The sequence below is a fragment of the Salpingoeca rosetta genome, assembly GCF_000188695.1.
Source record: "Salpingoeca rosetta unplaced genomic scaffold supercont1.2, whole genome shotgun sequence".
Taxonomy (NCBI): Eukaryota; class Choanoflagellata; order Craspedida; family Salpingoecidae; genus Salpingoeca; species Salpingoeca rosetta.
In genome coordinates this window covers 2,426,851-2,442,887 of record NW_004754932.1, presented here as the reverse complement: position 1 = coordinate 2,442,887, position 16,037 = coordinate 2,426,851, and the positions used below count along the sequence as shown (strand labels likewise).

At 55.5% G+C, this 16,037-nt stretch overlaps 4 protein-coding genes across 4 annotated transcripts in view; 2 read left to right on the top strand and 2 right to left on the bottom strand.

Moving 5' to 3' along the window:
• The window catches only part of PTSG_01078 (uncharacterized protein), a 4,644-nt gene extending 4,546 nt beyond the window's left edge, over positions 1 to 98 (bottom strand). Inside the window, exon 1 of the mRNA XM_004998495.1 lies at positions 61 to 98. Coding sequence (XP_004998552.1) covers positions 61 to 83 — 23 coding nt within the window. The 5' untranslated portion in view covers positions 84 to 98. The remainder of the gene's footprint in view (positions 1 to 60) is intronic.
• A 25-nt stretch (positions 99 to 123) lies between these two features.
• PTSG_01077 (uncharacterized protein) lies at positions 124 to 12,114 on the top strand (the record flags this gene model as incomplete). Its single annotated transcript, XM_004998494.1, has 35 exons — positions 124 to 180; positions 344 to 436; positions 691 to 787; positions 1,003 to 1,104; positions 1,284 to 1,394; positions 1,591 to 1,699; positions 1,913 to 1,977; positions 2,173 to 2,289; positions 2,598 to 3,103; positions 3,434 to 3,548; positions 3,715 to 3,879; positions 4,142 to 4,339; positions 4,566 to 4,634; positions 4,819 to 4,882; positions 5,159 to 5,256; positions 5,465 to 5,614; positions 5,808 to 5,948; positions 6,262 to 6,381; positions 6,555 to 6,593; positions 6,758 to 6,820; positions 6,948 to 7,034; positions 7,279 to 7,377; positions 7,633 to 7,691; positions 7,845 to 7,916; positions 8,256 to 8,452; positions 8,670 to 8,963; positions 9,097 to 9,171; positions 9,374 to 9,502; positions 9,712 to 9,828; positions 10,109 to 10,371; positions 10,529 to 10,630; positions 10,888 to 11,033; positions 11,295 to 11,523; positions 11,777 to 11,893; positions 12,016 to 12,114. Exons 1-35 carry the CDS (start codon positions 170 to 172, stop codon positions 12,112 to 12,114), a joined length of 4,518 nt encoding a protein of 1,505 aa, XP_004998551.1. The 5' UTR covers positions 124 to 169.
• Positions 12,115 to 12,308: 194 nt separating this feature from the next.
• Positions 12,309 to 14,667, top strand: PTSG_01076 (uncharacterized protein). The gene is made up of 8 exons (XM_004998493.1): positions 12,309 to 12,385; positions 12,521 to 12,595; positions 12,827 to 12,888; positions 13,020 to 13,083; positions 13,375 to 13,412; positions 13,577 to 13,763; positions 14,044 to 14,129; positions 14,379 to 14,667. The coding sequence occupies exons 1-8, from the start codon at positions 12,338 to 12,340 to the stop codon at positions 14,458 to 14,460; spliced, it is 642 nt and encodes a 213-aa protein (XP_004998550.1). The 5' UTR covers positions 12,309 to 12,337; the 3' UTR covers positions 14,461 to 14,667.
• PTSG_11685 (uncharacterized protein) overlaps positions 14,607 to 16,037 on the bottom strand; it is a 13,987-nt gene continuing 12,556 nt past the window's right edge. The window contains exons 40-42 of the mRNA XM_004998492.1: positions 15,853 to 15,987; positions 15,326 to 15,625; positions 14,607 to 15,099 (exon numbers count right to left, since the gene is read on the bottom strand). Coding sequence (XP_004998549.1) covers positions 15,897 to 15,987 — 91 coding nt within the window. The 3' untranslated portion in view covers positions 14,607 to 15,099; positions 15,326 to 15,625; positions 15,853 to 15,896. The remainder of the gene's footprint in view (positions 15,100 to 15,325; positions 15,626 to 15,852; positions 15,988 to 16,037) is intronic.

The window sequence follows — 16,037 nt, the reverse complement described above, 5'->3', positions numbered from 1 at the left end:
ACACACACACACACACACACACACACACACACACACACACACACACACACACACACGAACCGTTTCCTCTCGTCCGAATCCATGGTCCGAACACGACGCCACAAAATGACCATTCCTGGCTGACGACAGCGACACACAGAAAGGGCCAAAATACGACGTGCCAGCCAAGATGGAGGAAGGGTGGGTGTGTTTGTTTGGGTGTCTGTCCGGTGATGACGTTGATGCCGCCTGCTGCCGCTGCCGCTGTTGCTGTGAACGTTATTGGGACCATCATCATACGAGATGCAATTGTTAGCGCTTGGTGTTGCGCTCATGGCTTGCCTTGCTTTTATGCTGAATTCAGACGTGACGCCTTTCGGTCGCTCAAGACCAAAGTGAGCAACCGCTGGAAGAACGTTGCCAACGCCGTCAAGAAGCACACCCAAGATGAAGACCAGTGCGTGCGATGGTGGTGGTGCTGATGCTGATGGCCCTGTTGCCTGCCGTCCTTCAGTGTGTGTGTGTGTGTTGGCATATGTGCTCACTTGCCTGCCAATGTGCTCACTTGCCTGCCAATGTGCTCACTTGCCAACCAATGTGCTCATTCGCTAGCTTGTTTGAATGCTTGCTTCCTTCAACACGCACACATTGGTTCACCGCTGCGATTGTACCTTGTCGGGTGTTCCTGTCCTTGTTCCCGCACGAATGCAGGGAATCTCGCCGCGTTGCCTTGGGCGATCGGTTCTTCGGCGCATTCCACTCCTTGACCAAGCGTCACAACCTTGACAAGGAGACGTCAGATATCCTGGTCAGCAGCAGCAGCGTGCACGCCTTACTTGTTTGCATTGTTGCACGGCTGCTCTGACAGGCCGCCCCTTGCTCACGAACAAAACCCACGCACGAGTACGCAAACACCCACGTGCACCCACCCACCAGCACGCGTCTGTTTGTGAATGCGCTTCTCACACACTCATGTACCCTGCATGCGGCTTGTGCATGACCGCATTGCTTTTCCAAACTCAGCAACACATTCCTCAACCAGAGGATGAGCGGCTGATGCTGGAAGAGGAGCAGGCAACACGCGGCGATCACGATGCCGATGAAGTGTACCTCTCCTTGCTGCAGGTGCGGAGTTTCTCACACAAACCCCCATGCACGTACTCAGCCCACCACACTATCCTCGCTCCATGCCATTCTTGGCCATCCTCCTCCTCGCCACCCTGCTGAGCGCGTTGGTTCCACCATCGTGCGCATGCCTTGCCATCGCTCACGCTTGAGTGCACGGTCGTGTGTCGGTGTTGTAGAGCATCCTCCATGGCACGTTGGTGGATGCTGCCTCAAAGCCCGCCATGCTGGAGAGCGCACAGCGGATCTTCCAGCTCTCGCCAACCGACCACGCTGAGCTTGTTCGCCAGGTACACGCTCAGAGAAAGCAAGCAAGAGGGAGGTTGTGTGCGTGTATTCGCTCTTTTGTATGTGTGTATATGTGTGCGTGTGTGTGTGTGCGTGGGTGCGTGGGTGCGTGTGTGCGTGTGTGCATGTTTACAAATGTATGCGTCTACATACACGACGCTTGTCACTTCTTAACTTCATCTCTGATTCACGCTGCAGGCGAAGCACGCTGTTCGACCGAGCGATCTCAAGCACGAGGTTGTGCTGGAGCGACTTCGCATCGCCGCAACAGACACGCTGCCGTCCATCACCCCAAAACATGACATATGTACGCAGCTCCAAGCATCGCCATGAAAACACGCCCCTCCCCCCTACACACACACACACACACTATACACACACACACACACACACACACACACACTATACACACACGCGCGCGCGCACCATGAACCTCGCTTGCGTCCCACTTGTCTTCTTCCACCATCGCGGCTGATTGCATGTGCCCTTGGTTGCTTATATGCCGCCATCCCCTGTGCAGTTTGTGTGCTTGAGCTCGTTGACGACCGCAAGACGCGCAAGAAGGGCGACGCTCGCCCAACTATGGTCAGAGTGGGATGGATAATGCGGACGTGCATGACCATGCGCGTGTGTAATATTGTGTGCACGTGCACACAATTGTGTGTCTACGTGCGCATGTGTTGCGTATTTCTTCTTCTGCCTGCATCACTGCTCATCTCACCGTTCCTCTTTGCTGTGCATCGTGCACGCGTGTGTGTATGTATGTGTGTGTGAGTGCAGCGCTCTGACGTGCTGCTGCAAACACAGCGCATGAGCGTGGCTGATGGCGAAGTCGTGTGGCCTGAGACCTTCTCCTGCCACGCACCTACCCTCAAGTCCACAAACATTCAGATTGAGGTGCGTGCAAGTCACCACCCTCCTGTTGTTCCGTCACTTGCAAATGCGGTCGTGGGCTGCCGGCTGCTCACCCATACTCTCTCCGCATCATCTCCTCGTCGCTCTACGTCTCTACCTCGCTCTCCTCCTTCTTCTCCTCCTCCTCCTTCTCCTCCTCCTCATTCTCCCTCCTCCCCCCCCCGGCTCTTCTTATCATTTGCTCTTGCTCGCCTTGATCTCCTCGGTGCATGTCAAACCTCACTTTGAAATTATTCACACTGCTCACTACCGTCACCCCCCCCCCTCCGCGCCTGTTGTCGCCTGTGCAGCTGTGGGCGGATGTGGATCATGCAGACGCATTTGATCGCGACTCCGTGCGCACATCTCGACCGACAACGACGACAACGACGACCAGTGATGGCGGTGGTGACGCGATGAGCGAGGACGGCGACAGCGCTGTCGGCACGAGCGTATCGTCCTCTGTGCACCGCGGGCGGCGGCCGGGCAATCCGTTTGAGGCCGAGCCGATCCAGGAGGAAGACGAGGAGGAAGACGAGGAGGAGGGCGAGGAAGGGGAAGGGTCTGTGTTTGGAGACGGCGACGAGGGCAACCCCTTCGGCACCTTCTCGCAGCTCAACCCCACGGGCGCACACGAGCCCACGGTCGGGGACATGCACGCGTTGGAGAAGCGCAAGAAGAAGAAGAAGGCGAAGCGGCTGCATCGGGCGGTGCTGAAGCGGCTGCGACGCGTCCGTAAGGCTGTCGGCAGCGCCGCCAGCGCCGTTCGATCCAGTGGCACCAACCTCTCATCAAGCCTGTCCGCGTCGATGCCAAAGTTCGTTCTCATGCTGATCTGACGCTATTTGTCCCATGATCTTCGCATGAGCGCATGGGCACATGTCTCTGTGTATGTGTGTGTGCGTGTGTGTAGATGTAGATGTGTGTGCATGTGTGTAGATGTGTGTATGTGTGTGTGTGTGTGTGTGTAGATGTGTGCATGTGTGTGTATGTGTGTGTGTGTACATGTGTATGGATGCGTGCACGCGTGCGTGCGCGCGTGCGTGCGTGCGTTCTTCGTAGTTTGCCTGCTTTCCCCATCACCATTTCTCACGCCCCAGCCCCCCCCCCCCGGTGCTGTCCTCACACGACTTCCCACACCACACAGCCTGACATCATCGCCATCATCGTCGTCGTCGTCCCCGTCCACCGCTGAAGGGCCGGTCCTCATTGGCCGCGGCTTCGTTCCGCTCGCCACCCTCACCCGCGACTCAGAGCACGTGGTCAGTCGAAGTGGGTCTTGATATGTGTGTGTGTGTGAGTTTGTGTGTCTGTGTGTGTATGTGTCTGTGTGTGTGTGTGTCTGTCTGTCTCACTCACACACACACACACACACATAGTTTTCACCTTCACTCACTCACGAACCTCACCAACACGTGTGCACGTCAGGCCGCGCCGCTGTTCCTGCACGGGAAGGACGTCGGATGCACGGTTGAGCTGATGGCGCTGACGGCCCCTGCGGATCTCGGATCCACGCTGCAGGCGGCACGACAGCGGCACGGACACCTCATCCAGAAGGTCCTCTTCCACTGTGTTCGCCAGTTCCAACGAGAGGTACTCAACCACCACGACTGGGATGACACGTGTGTGTGTGCGTGTATGCGTAAGTGTGTGTGTGTGTGTGTGTGCGTGCACATGCGTGTCTACATCCATGCCTGTACCTTTTCGTCTGCGCAGCGATGATGTGCTCTTGCGCCCTCACCACACACACACACACACACACACACACACACACACACAACAAAACACCACCGCACACACACACACACCAAACATCACCGCACACACCATCCTACCTACCCCGCCCCTCCCCAAGGTTGAGGAGCACTCTGCAGCGGCGGACGTGCGGCCGTGGGACGGGTTCATGGACGAGGCTGTGCTATCCCTGCTCAAGCAGCACTCCGACTGGTGCGCCCTCAACGTCATCGAGTCGCGATTGGACCATTTTTGCACGCTGATGGAGCTCCATGCACACTACCCGGTCTCCATCTTCTACATCCAGCAGAAACTCTCCGTGAGTCACCACATGCTGTCGTACTCATCGTTGTTGTTTAAGTTGTTTTAAGTTGTTGTTGTTTAAGTTGCTGTTGTTTAAGTTGTTGTTGTTGTTGTTGTTGTTGTTGTTATTGTTGTTGTTTTACCATGGTTGGCACACGTTTCACGCTGCTCTTGTGTTCACCACCAAACGCAAATTGCTCACCTCACACATGTGCGTGCATGTGTTCTTGTCATTTCGCCAGCGCATCACGAGCCGGCCGCTCCGCTCGCTCGACAAGGCCGACATGGCGCGATTCATGGCCAGCCTGCAGGTCCGTGCACACGTGCACACACACACACACACACACACACACACACACACACACCTGAACGTACAGACACACACACATGTCCACATACGCACGCACGTGCACGCATTGGCTGTCCGGTTGAATCGCCCCCGCTTCCTCCTCACTGCTGATGTTGTTGTTGTGATCACGTATGGAACCAAAACAGGCTGTCTTCTCGTACAGTTTCCCCGTTGTCTCCAGCCCATTCCACTTCAACCCCGACAGCCAAAGTGCGTGCAAACGCACCACTGATCCCAATGCACATGTGAACTCACTTCGCAATTCTAACATGCTGAGCAACATAATTGCAGTCGCTGGTACAACCGCATACGCTCCCACATTCAGCCATACTGACACACAATCACGAATTTTCTCAAACTCATTCACATTCACACACACACACACACACACACACACACACACACACACACACACACACACACACACACACACTACTCACTCGCGCATTCACATCACATGACATCTACCCCTGCTGCCGCTTCCAGACGACCGCGCTCGCTTGAGTGCACACGTGGAGGCGCTCAATTGCGTATTCGACGTGCCCGAGTGGCAGCAGGCCCTCGCCCAGACGACAACTCCACAGGTGCTTCGGTCACTCGATGGAATTGTCATGATGGAGTTGTCATGATGGAAGTGTCAATCTGCAACACACACACACACACACACACACACACACACACACACACACACACACAAACAAACACACACACACACACGCACACACGCAGTCTCAATCACGTTTCTGCCGCACTCACCAACCCCACGTTGCCTGTGGTGGATCCGTGTTTTAGCTTCAGCACCACGTCTCGCTGAAGCACAGTCCCTTCCTGGATGAGGTACAACAGTATCTGCTGACCCACGACCGCGTTACCTATCTCAAGGTCAAGCACATGCTCATCACCAAGTTTGGCGAAGCAGCCTTCCTCGAGCACAAGGGCCAGGTATGTACGTGTATGTGTGCGTGTGTGCGTGTACATGAGTGCGTACTTGTACATGTGTGCGCGTGCGTGTGCGTGTGCGCTCCTGTTTCTGATCACCCATGTGTTGTGTCTGCCTGTACGCTCGGTCACCGCTTTCTTGTCGCCACGATGTGACTGCTCCTGTGAATACCCACTCTGCTTTTGCTCTCCCCAGGTGCAGAGCATGCTGCTGTCGATGTATCAGCTGTCGTCCCAGTCGAAACCAAAGAGTGGCGAACACACACCGCTTTCCGAACGCCTCCCGCAACTCCTCAAGCAGTGCCCCTACAAGGAACTCACATATCAGAAAGTCAAGGTACCTGTGTGTATATGTGTGTTGTTTGTGTATGCATGTGTGTGCGTGTGTTTGCAAGTGCGCTCTTGTGCGTTGTATGTGTATGTGTGTGTTTGCGAGTGCGCTCTTGTGCGTTGTATGTGTATGTGTGTGTGTTTGCGAGTGCGCTCTTGTGCGTTGTATGTGTATGTGTGTGTTTGCGAGTGCGCTCTTGTGTGCATCATTATACGCCATTACTCGACACCACCACCACCACCTCCACCTCCACCTCCACCTCCTTCGCCTTCTCATCCTCCTTTTCCCCCTTCCTCCGTTCATTCACACTCCCCACCAGGACAAATTGCTTGAGGAATACCCGCCGGCGGTCGTGGACAGCGCGCGCAAGTGCATCTCTGTTGCACTCGTGCACGAGCTGAACGAACGGCGGGAGCACGCTGGCGACGCAAAGGCCGCGGTGAGTCGCACATGCCGCTCTCTGTCTGTTAGATGCGTGTTTGGACTTGATTCGCTTGTAGAACAAGCCACATTGCCTTTGCTCACGCCCAACCCCTCTCACGTATGCCCTCTCTCCTCCTCTCCTTGCACTCTCTGCCCGCACCCACCCCCATAACCGTCCGGTCTCTGCAGCACACGACGCTCACGGCGGAGCTGCAGGACAGCATTGCGGTGCGAAAGCATTGGCATCAGACTCATCGACATGCGCTTGATGTGCCCCCTCGCACTCACAGCCACACTCCCTCCCTTGCACTCACACTCACAAGCGTTCACTCAAATTCACTCGCATTCACTCCCACGCTCATGTGTGTGTGTGCGTGCGTGTGTTGATGCAGCACGCTGCGAGGGAGCGATACGTGCTGCTGAAGATGCAAGCGCGTCCAAAGGAGCTCACCGAGGTGATGCACCATCGCAATGCCGTCATTTTGTTTTTCTGCTGTCGTCGCCATCGTGTGCACCTGCTGCTGTGCCGAATCGTGCAATCTACTCATGATATGTGTGTTCGTGTATCTGTAACCGTTACAGACGTCTGATTTGGACCACTATGCGCTCGTTGCTGCTCTCCTGCTGAAAAACCTGGAGATTTGCAACAGTCTCGCTGACTGTTTCCAGGTGGGCACACACACACACACACAAGCACACACGCACTCACAAGCACAATCACAAGCACACACACACACGCACACGCACGCACGCACGCACGCACTCACTCACATACAAGCATACAGACACACACACAAGCATACAGACACACACGCACACACACCCACGCGCGTCAGTGGCTGTTTGTGTGCGTCGCTTCTTGTCTCGTGCTCAACAATTCACCAACACGATACCGCGCCTCACGCTTGCACAGGGTGCCCAAGACCTGAACTTGGTGGCCATTGTGGCGAAATCGTTCGACGGGTCGCTGTGTCAGGACCTGCAAGTCATGCTCGCCACCCGGCGCGAGGAGGTGAGCCCATCGATCGGAGAGGTTGTGATGGGGATGGTGATGGCGGTGGTGGTGATCGTCGAAGTCGTAGTGGTAGTAGTAGTGGCTGTGCTGGACATTGCATATGTGAATGGACAACGATCTTGTTCGGCGTCGCCACCCCCTTAACTGCACACTGTGGACTGTGATGTTGTGGACTGTGATGCTGTCATCCACGACGCACCAATACACAAACCTGCCCAACCGCCACTCACCCCGTGTGAACAACGATTGTAGCTCAACCAGAAACACGAAGTGCCAATCAAGTTCTTCGAGCTGTACTTTGAACTTCACAAGTACGATGCGTGCGTGCATGTTTGTGGCTGTGTGCGTATGGTTGTGCCATGAATCTGTTGTGCATGAGACCATGTCGTGTTCACTGGTTGCGCTCAATTGGTCGCATTCACACGTCGCCGTTCAACGCTGCTCCGTGGCTCTGTGTCGTCCAGCCTGCATGAATTTCTGGACTCAACACTATCGGAGGGCACACTGCATTCTCTCAACATCTCGCGCTTCTGGACGTACGCTGATTCCTGGTGTTGCTGCTTTCGTTAAAGTTGTTGTTGCTGTTGTTGGTGTTGGTGTTGCTGCTGTTGTTGGTTTTGGTGTTCCTGCTGTTGTTGGTGTTCCTGCTGTTGTTGGTGTTCCTGTTGTTGTTGTAGTAGTAGTAGTAGTAGTTGTTGTTGTTGGTGGTGGTGTTCCTGCTGTTGTTGGTGTTCCTGTAGTTGTTGTTGTTGTTGTTCCCCCCCCCCATCATCAGACGAGCGTGTCATTGTCTCCTCTTCATGCTCTCGCAAGCACCGCCACCGCCGTCAACTCAACTCTTGTCCCGCGTGTCGTGTGAATGGCGTACTGCGCAGGTGGTTCCAGCCGTTTGTGATTGAGTGGCTGTATCTCAGCAAGGTCAACTGCAAGGAGATGATCAGCCGCAGCCTCGACCTGGACACGTGGACGCCAATCAACGAGGACAAGGGCGAACTCTTCTCCACATCCGTCATTGACTGCTATCGCATTCTCTTCGACATCCTCAGCTTCTGGGCATCGATCGACTGGCCAGGTGTGCACGCAATCCGATGGCCATGCTTTAGTGCATCATGCACCTGCCATCAATACCAGCGCCCCCCCCCCCAACACACACACACACACACACACACACACACACACACACACACACACACACACACACACACACACACACACACACACACACACACACACACACACACACACACGCACGCATTCACGCTTACGCCGTGTGCCTTTGATGGTTGCAGATGTCGAGGCGGCCGAGGAGTATCTGTTTGCACATCTGTCGGAGACAATCTGCTTCTGCGTGCGCTTCTATGCAGAGGAGATGACAAAGCGTGTGCTTGAGCGCGCTGAGCCCTCACAGGGCCAGGACGTGCTGGCATACACCATCCCAGACATTGTCTTCACGGGCCTGAACAACCTGTGTTTTGCGTCGGAGAAGCTGCGGGAGGTGTACGAGTGCATGGACGTGGACAACGTGCAGCAGTCGCACATGAACCGCGCCAAGATTGCAAACCAGGGCCACGCCGGCCGCCTCAGTACGTCCTCGCTCCTCCATGACGCACGAGTTTGTGTGTGTGTGTGTGTGTGTGTGTATGCGTGTGTATGCATGTGTGTATGTGCACTCACTGAGCAGTGTTCTTTACCCACCTCCCGCCTGCCCTCCCCCAGAGCCGCACAAGTCCGTTCGCCATTTCACGGATACCGGCGACTTCATCGACAGCTGCATGCGCCAGATTGCCCAAGGTTTGTTGCGATACCATGTGGTGTGTGTGTGTGTGTGTGTGTGTGTGTGTGTGTGTGTGTGTGTGTGTGTGTGTGTGTGTGTGTGTGTGTGTGTGTGTGTGTGTGTGTGTGTGAGTGTGCTCGTGGAAGGTTGTGCCTGCGTTGTGCTGTCCGAATTTGCCTGCTCATCCGCCAATGACGTTGTGCTGGCGCGATGTTCTAGGAGTGGCGCGGGTGATGCATGTGCGCATCAAGAACGACGTGCGGTCGATTGCACAGAAGTACGCAACGCACGACGAGGAAGGCGACGGCTTCATTGATCGCCTCCTCTTCGGGCTCCTCGGCAGTCCAGGTTCGTTCAACACTCACCACCACTCCTGCGAAATGGCTTCACCAGCTTACGCTCACTGCGGAACATTTCGCTCTCATTCCAGCGCTCACAACCACATGGTTCTGTGTGTCTGTGTGTGTGTCTGTGTGTGTCTATGTGTGGTGTGTGTGCCTTCCCCAACTCCCTATTCCTACCTCTCGCGTCCGTCTGTGTCTCCGTATGCGCATCAGCGGAGCGCGCGCCGTCGCCGTCTGCGGACAGGAGCGGAGCAGAGTCGACCGACCGGAGTTTGGCCACGCGATTGCGCCGCCGCCAGTCCCGCATGCGCAGCGCATCCGTCGTCTCTGGTGAGATGACGCGGTCGTGTGCATACGTACGAGTGCGTGCATGCATGAGCGGTGGTGACGTGGGAGATGTGATGTGGTGTGCGGAGGTGCTGGCATGTGTCTTGTGTATGTACTTTGTGTGTGTGTGTGTGCTCTGTGTGTGTGTGTAACTGAACGGCACACCATGTGGACGTCATGTGCCTTGTACTGTGCCTTGGCTCTTACCGCCTCCCTCAGACTCACTCGCACCTGTCTCTCCCCCCCCCCACTCGACATCACGTTTTGTGCCGTGTGCATGCAGCTGTGATCCACACAAACCCGTCGTTCCTGTACAACAACTTTGACTTGATGATGGTGAAGCTGCAGAACACGACCAGCATCGACGCGCTGCTGGAGGAAGTGTGGCGCTCGGTGATGGTTCTTCTTCGTAAAGTGTTCCTGAACGAGATACAGACGCCGCTGCGCGCGGACCCGACCAAGCTGATGCGGTTCGTGCTTGCGCTTCGCCGCAGTTTCAAGGCGTTTTTCGCCGGCGGTGGTGAAGGCCTTTCCGACCAGACCATGGTGAGCAAATGCATGTCTGTGTATGGACATGTGTGTGTGTGTGTTTTGTGTGTGTGTGTGTGTCTGTCTGCCTGTCTGTGTCTGTTTGTATGTGTACTCATGTGTGCCGGGATGCTCATCACGCCCCCCCCCCCTCAATCTCGCACCTGCGTTGCAGGAGGACATCAGCGATGAGGAATTCAACACGGTCCTCAGTTATAACAAAATGTCTGGCGAGGATCTGGTCGACACCTTCTTCAAACTCGCCAGCGAACTCCAGGTGTGTGTGTGTGTTTGTGTGTGTGTGTTTGTGTGTGTGTGTATTTGTGTGTGTGTGTGTGTATTTGTGTGTGTGTGTGTGTGTGTGTGTGTGTGTGTGTGTGTGTGTGTGTGTGTGTGTGTGTGTGTGTGCTGGCGTTTCTCGCCGTCGTCGTCAGTGTCATCACCTTCGCTCGTTGACTCATACCCCGCCCACCACCGCCATCACGACCACCACCGTCATGACCCCCTCCCCTCCTTTTCCTCCTCTTCAACCAGTCTGACCCGATTGCGACCGCTATCGCGCACCAGCGCGACGCCAACGCTCGGTTCGTCGGCACCCAGAACTACCGACCCCAGACCAACATCGGCGACATTCGCTTCGAGCTCGCATACGTGAAGCCGACAGACACCCTCACCCTCACGTGCGTGCCTGTGTGTGTGTCTGTGCGTCTGTATCCGTGCCTGTATCTGTGCGTTTCAGTGGCTACATGTGTGTGTGCGTGACTGTGTGTGTGTGTGTGTGTGTGTGTCCGTGTGTCCGTGTGTGTCCGTGCCTGTATCTGTGCGTCTCAGTGGCTACATGTGTGTGTGTGTGTGTGTGTGTGTGTCGTTTGCAACTGTTGCAATAATTTTGAGTCGCATCGCGTCGTTCATCCTGTGGTTTTCCTCGGCTTTGCAAACAGGGTCAAGGGCCTGTTGATGCATGTGCCACAGCAAAACACGTACCTGAACGTTCGTCTGCTTCCCAGCTTCGATGGCCCTCCGTTCAAGGCGCGCTCCGCTGTGCGCAAGGAGGGATGGACCGGTGCCTACTCGGAGACGTTTGAGATTCCAAACATCACATCTGGTCGCGCTGTGCAAGTGCGCGTGCAAGTGCGCAGTCTCATCAAGTTGGACAAGGTCCTTGGCGAGGTAAGCCATTGTAGTATGTTCTGCGGGTGTGTGTTTGAGTGTGAGTGTGTGTGCGTGTGCGTGTGTGTGTGTGTGCGTGTGTTTGTGTGTTTGAGTGTGTGTGCGTGTGTCTGCCTGCCTGCCTACGTGCGTGCTGTCTGCCTGTGCCTGTGCGCATGTATGTCGCTCTTGGCCAGGTTGTTTCCCCACTCGCATGAGCCAGCAGTTCCATGATGTTCATCGCCTGCACCGCCACCTGTTGCTGCACATGTAGGTCCTGTTGGACACGCGCGCGCTCGGCCGCCTTGCCTCGCGTCCTGTGCGCATTTCGATGCCGCTGTTTGGCCTCGTCTACGCCGGCAAGCCAGGATGGATCCAGCAGTGCATTGCCGTAAGTATACACACACGCACACACACATTGCTGTTGTTCCTCGTCCTGCTTATGGCACACATGTGTGCAGCGTGGTGTTTGATTGCATCGCTCATTCCAACACCGATATCTCTATCACACAGAACGTGGCTGAGGGTGAGCGCACGCCCGAGGTGAAGATGTTCCTGGCAAAGTACCAGCAACGCTCCGACTTGTCCTCCAGCACAAACTCTGATTGCTGACCTCTGTGTGTCTGATGTGAATGTTTGTGCATGTCTGTGTATGTGCATGCGTGCATGTGTTTGTGTCTGCTGGGGCAGCTCAGCTTGTCGCGCTCTCCATCCACCACCAAGCACACACCATGCTCGCCGTTGTTTGTTTTTCTGGTTTGTTTCTTCCTTTGCGTTCGCGTTCTTCTGCCGCCATAAACGAATGAGCAAAACCCAGCAAAGACGACGAAGGACGATGGACAGAGTGCGAGAGGTGAAGAGTTTGCTGGAGGCTGCGCTGCAGGTCAGTCAGTGAGTCGTGACGCTGGTGATCGAGCGGGGTGGGAGAAGCGCGCACCCGCACCCGTACAAGTTGTCGCTCACGGTGTTTGCTTGCTTGCGTGCTGTGTCTGTCGTGTCTGCCGTGTCTGGCATGCAGGACAAGGATGAGGATGGCCTGAAGGAAGCTGTCACTGCACTTGGAGACGTGACCATGACCGTTGACATCCTGCGGGTGCGTGTGTGTGTATGTGTATGTGTCTGTCTGTCTGTGTCTGTCTTGCTGTCTGTCTCTGTGTCTCTCTGTGTGTCTGCCTGTCTGCGAGCGTGCACTTGTGCAATGCGAGTGCCACCTTCTACATCTGCACATGTCGCTGTCCCGACTCTTTTGTTTTGATGACATTGGACTCGACGTGGCTCGTACTTTGCCATCTCCCTCACGAGGCTGCTGTGCACCTTCAATCAGGCAACCAAGATCCAGTCTGTCTTGAAGCAAGTTCGAGAGGCGTTAAAGCCAACCAAATCACCGTACGTCTGTGTGCATGTATGTGCGTACATGTGTGTGTGTGTGTGTGTGTGTGTGTGTGTGTGTGTGTGTGTGTGTACCTCTCCGGTTCTCCCACTCACCAACTGCCCCGGCCTCCAATTACTTGTCGCAGGTTGCTTCCCGATGTGCGCAAGGTTATCAAGAGATACAACAAGCTGCAAAAGAACTTCGAGAAGGTAAGAGTGAGAGTGTGAGAGTGAGAGTGAGTGTGTGTGAGAGTGAGAGAGAGAGAGTGTGTGTGTGTGTATGTGTGTGTGTGTGTGTGTGTGTGTGTGTGTGTGTATGTCCATATCTGCGTGAATCCGTGTCTGCGTGAATCCATGTCTGCGTGAATTCGTGTCTGCGTGTGTCCGTGCCTGCGGTTACACCCTGCTCGTCTCAGTTGCCCTCAACTCATCTTCTTCCGCTTGCACCCACACGCACCATGCTAACCGTACGTTCCTGATGTGTGCAACAAACCATCACAGGCAGTGGAGAAGAAAGGTGCCCCGAGTCGGTCCCCCAGGTGATTCACACACACCCACACATATGCCCACTTGCTCCACACGTGATTTCTTCCGCGCTCCTGCGCTCCAACTATCTCGTTTCCCTCCATGTCCCTCCTCCACTCATCACCACATCCACCGTCACGCCCACCACCATCCGCTTCGTTGTCCCTATCCCCTGCAGCGCGTCTTCTGCTGGCGGCAGCGGTGAGCGCCACGCCACGGTGCTGCGCCTCAAGCGGTCGGATGGCACGGACGATCTCACTGTCGTCGACAGCACCACCCAGGGCCTCTCCCCGGGAAATACAGACGCGGCGCGCACCACGCCGTTTACACAACCAGAGCTCGAACGCTTTGGCGAAGCTGTTCCGGTCGGTGTTCTGTGTTTTGTGTTGTGTGTTGTGTGTTGTGTATGTCTGTGTTCTGTGTTGTGTGTTGTATGTCTGTGTTGTGCTTGTCTGTGTTGTGTATGTCTGTGTGTGTGTGTGTGTGTCTGTCTGTCTGTCTGCTTGTCTGTATGTGATTTGTGTTCTGTGCGTGTGTGATATGCCTCTCTGCTGTTAATGCGGTGCCATCAATTCGTCGCCAAACACACACGCGCACATTCTCTCTCGCATGCACATGCTCACACACGACATACGCAAACTGCAGCCGGAAGCGAGTACTGAACACAGCACATGGACACCGCAGCGTCGGTGGCAGCATGTTGACGGCACACTTGGGCCTGGTTCGCGATGGTGCGTGCAGTACGTGTTTTTTATATGCATGCGCCCTCACCTTCTCTTCTCATGTCTCTCGCCTGGCTGTTGCACGTGCTGGGTTTTGGTGTGTCACAACCTTGCACAACGTGTCTTCAAACAAACACACACACACACACACACACACACACAAACACACTACACACACGCACACAGAAACACACACACACACACACACACACACTGCCGCACCCCCATCCTCTCAGGCACATTGTTGTCTCATTACAGGTATCCATGGACAGCACGCATTCCCGTTCGAAAGGCGAAAGGCAGCCAAGTCATCATGGGTCCATATGTAGTTCCAAGATGATGTTCTGGTCCGCCCCAGTTATTGAGCAGCAATGTCCTTTTCGTCCCTTTCGCTCTTTCAACCCCCTTTTCCCTCTCTCTTCTCCCTTGTGTATCCTTTTGTTCGCTCTCACCGTCGCATCCTCGGCACCCGACACGTGTACATACTTGCGTTCTCTCGCTGTGTAATGAAAATGTATTGTAATGCAACATAAACTTCACGCATGCTATCTACCCAGCACTCAATCCATCCAGCACCACGTGCCACCATCGCTGAAAGCAAACACAAAACACGTGCGATTCAGAGCAGTGTACAGCATCCTCCCTTCTTCTTGTCCCCAGGTGTCTCCGTCGTCCCCTTGCCACCATCACCCTCATCATCGCCGTCACCCTCATCGCCTCCGCCACGACTGCTGCGCTTGCTGTCTGCGCCGCCGCTCGCTGCCGATGTCTTGCGCGAGTACTCGTCGCTGTTGCCCTCGTGGGCGCTGGCGCGGCGACCACGACGCACGTCAGACGGCAACACGCCGTGGTGCTCATCAACACCGCGACCATCACCATCGCCAGCACCGTGACCATCATGACCATCATGGGCATCATCATCATCGCCGTGCGTGTGATCAATGACCCACGTTGGGCCCTCAAGCTCGTCCAGCGTTTTCTACAGCAGCAGCGGTGACATGAAGTCATGTGATGTCGTGTAAAGAAGTGAGAGGTGAACCCTGTCGCGTGTGATGGTACTGCAGACACACACACACACACACGCACACACACACGCACACAAACACACACACACACGCACGCACGCACACACACACACACGCACACACACACACGCGCGCGCACACACACACACGCACACACACACACACACACACACACGGTACCTCGTGCAATTTGGGTGTCGGTTTCGGCTTGACGGGCGCTGGCGTTGTGCGCACATCTTTGAGCACACTCCGCTGCGCCAGAATCTGTGAGGGATCGAGACCCGCAGTGCCAAACATGGAGATGCCACGCATCTTGGCGCGCTCCTTTGCCAGACGCGGAAGGGCGAGTGAGATGACCTGATCGCCACCGAGCGCAACGAAGAGGGAGTGGGCGGAGGCGCCGACACGAGACGCCACCGCCCCAATGCTCTGATCAGCAACAAACCGCGTGATGCGCGTCTCCTCGCCCGCATCCCAGACCTTAGGTTGTGTGTGTGTGGGTGGGTGGGTCAGTGAGTGTGTGTGTGTGCGTGTGTGTGTGTGTGTTTGTGTGTGTGTGTGTGTGTGTGTGTGTGTTTGTGTGTGAGTGAGTGAGTCAGTGAGGGACGTGTTTGGATGAGAACCAAAGCGGAAAGCCAAGCCCTGTGTCATTACAGACGCCCCGCCAACAAACAGGACATTGCACCGCGTATCTCAGCTCAATAGACCTCGAGGGCATTGTTCATGATGAGGACGGGCTGTGCACTCGGCGTCACAGCCACGTTGGTGATGGGGTGCAGCGTCTGAAGCGTCCGCTTGCACTCCTGTGGGCCAAATCCCACACTTTCGCCTGCGTTCCACTCCTGTTGGGCCATACACAGCGGGACAAGGAGCGAATGCACACAAGAACGCA

Excerpts from the sequence above, each read along its gene's own strand:
- PTSG_01076 (XM_004998493.1), top strand. The coding sequence starts at position 12,338 with ATGGACAGAGTGCGAGAGGTGAAGAGTTTGCTGGAGGCTGCGCTGCAG. Across the intron at positions 12,889-13,019 it reads TTAAAGCCAACCAAATCACC|GTTGCTTCCCGATGTGCGCA; the intron begins GTACGTCTGTGT and ends TACTTGTCGCAG. Across the intron at positions 13,084-13,374 it reads TGCAAAAGAACTTCGAGAAG|GCAGTGGAGAAGAAAGGTGC; the intron begins GTAAGAGTGAGA and ends AAACCATCACAG.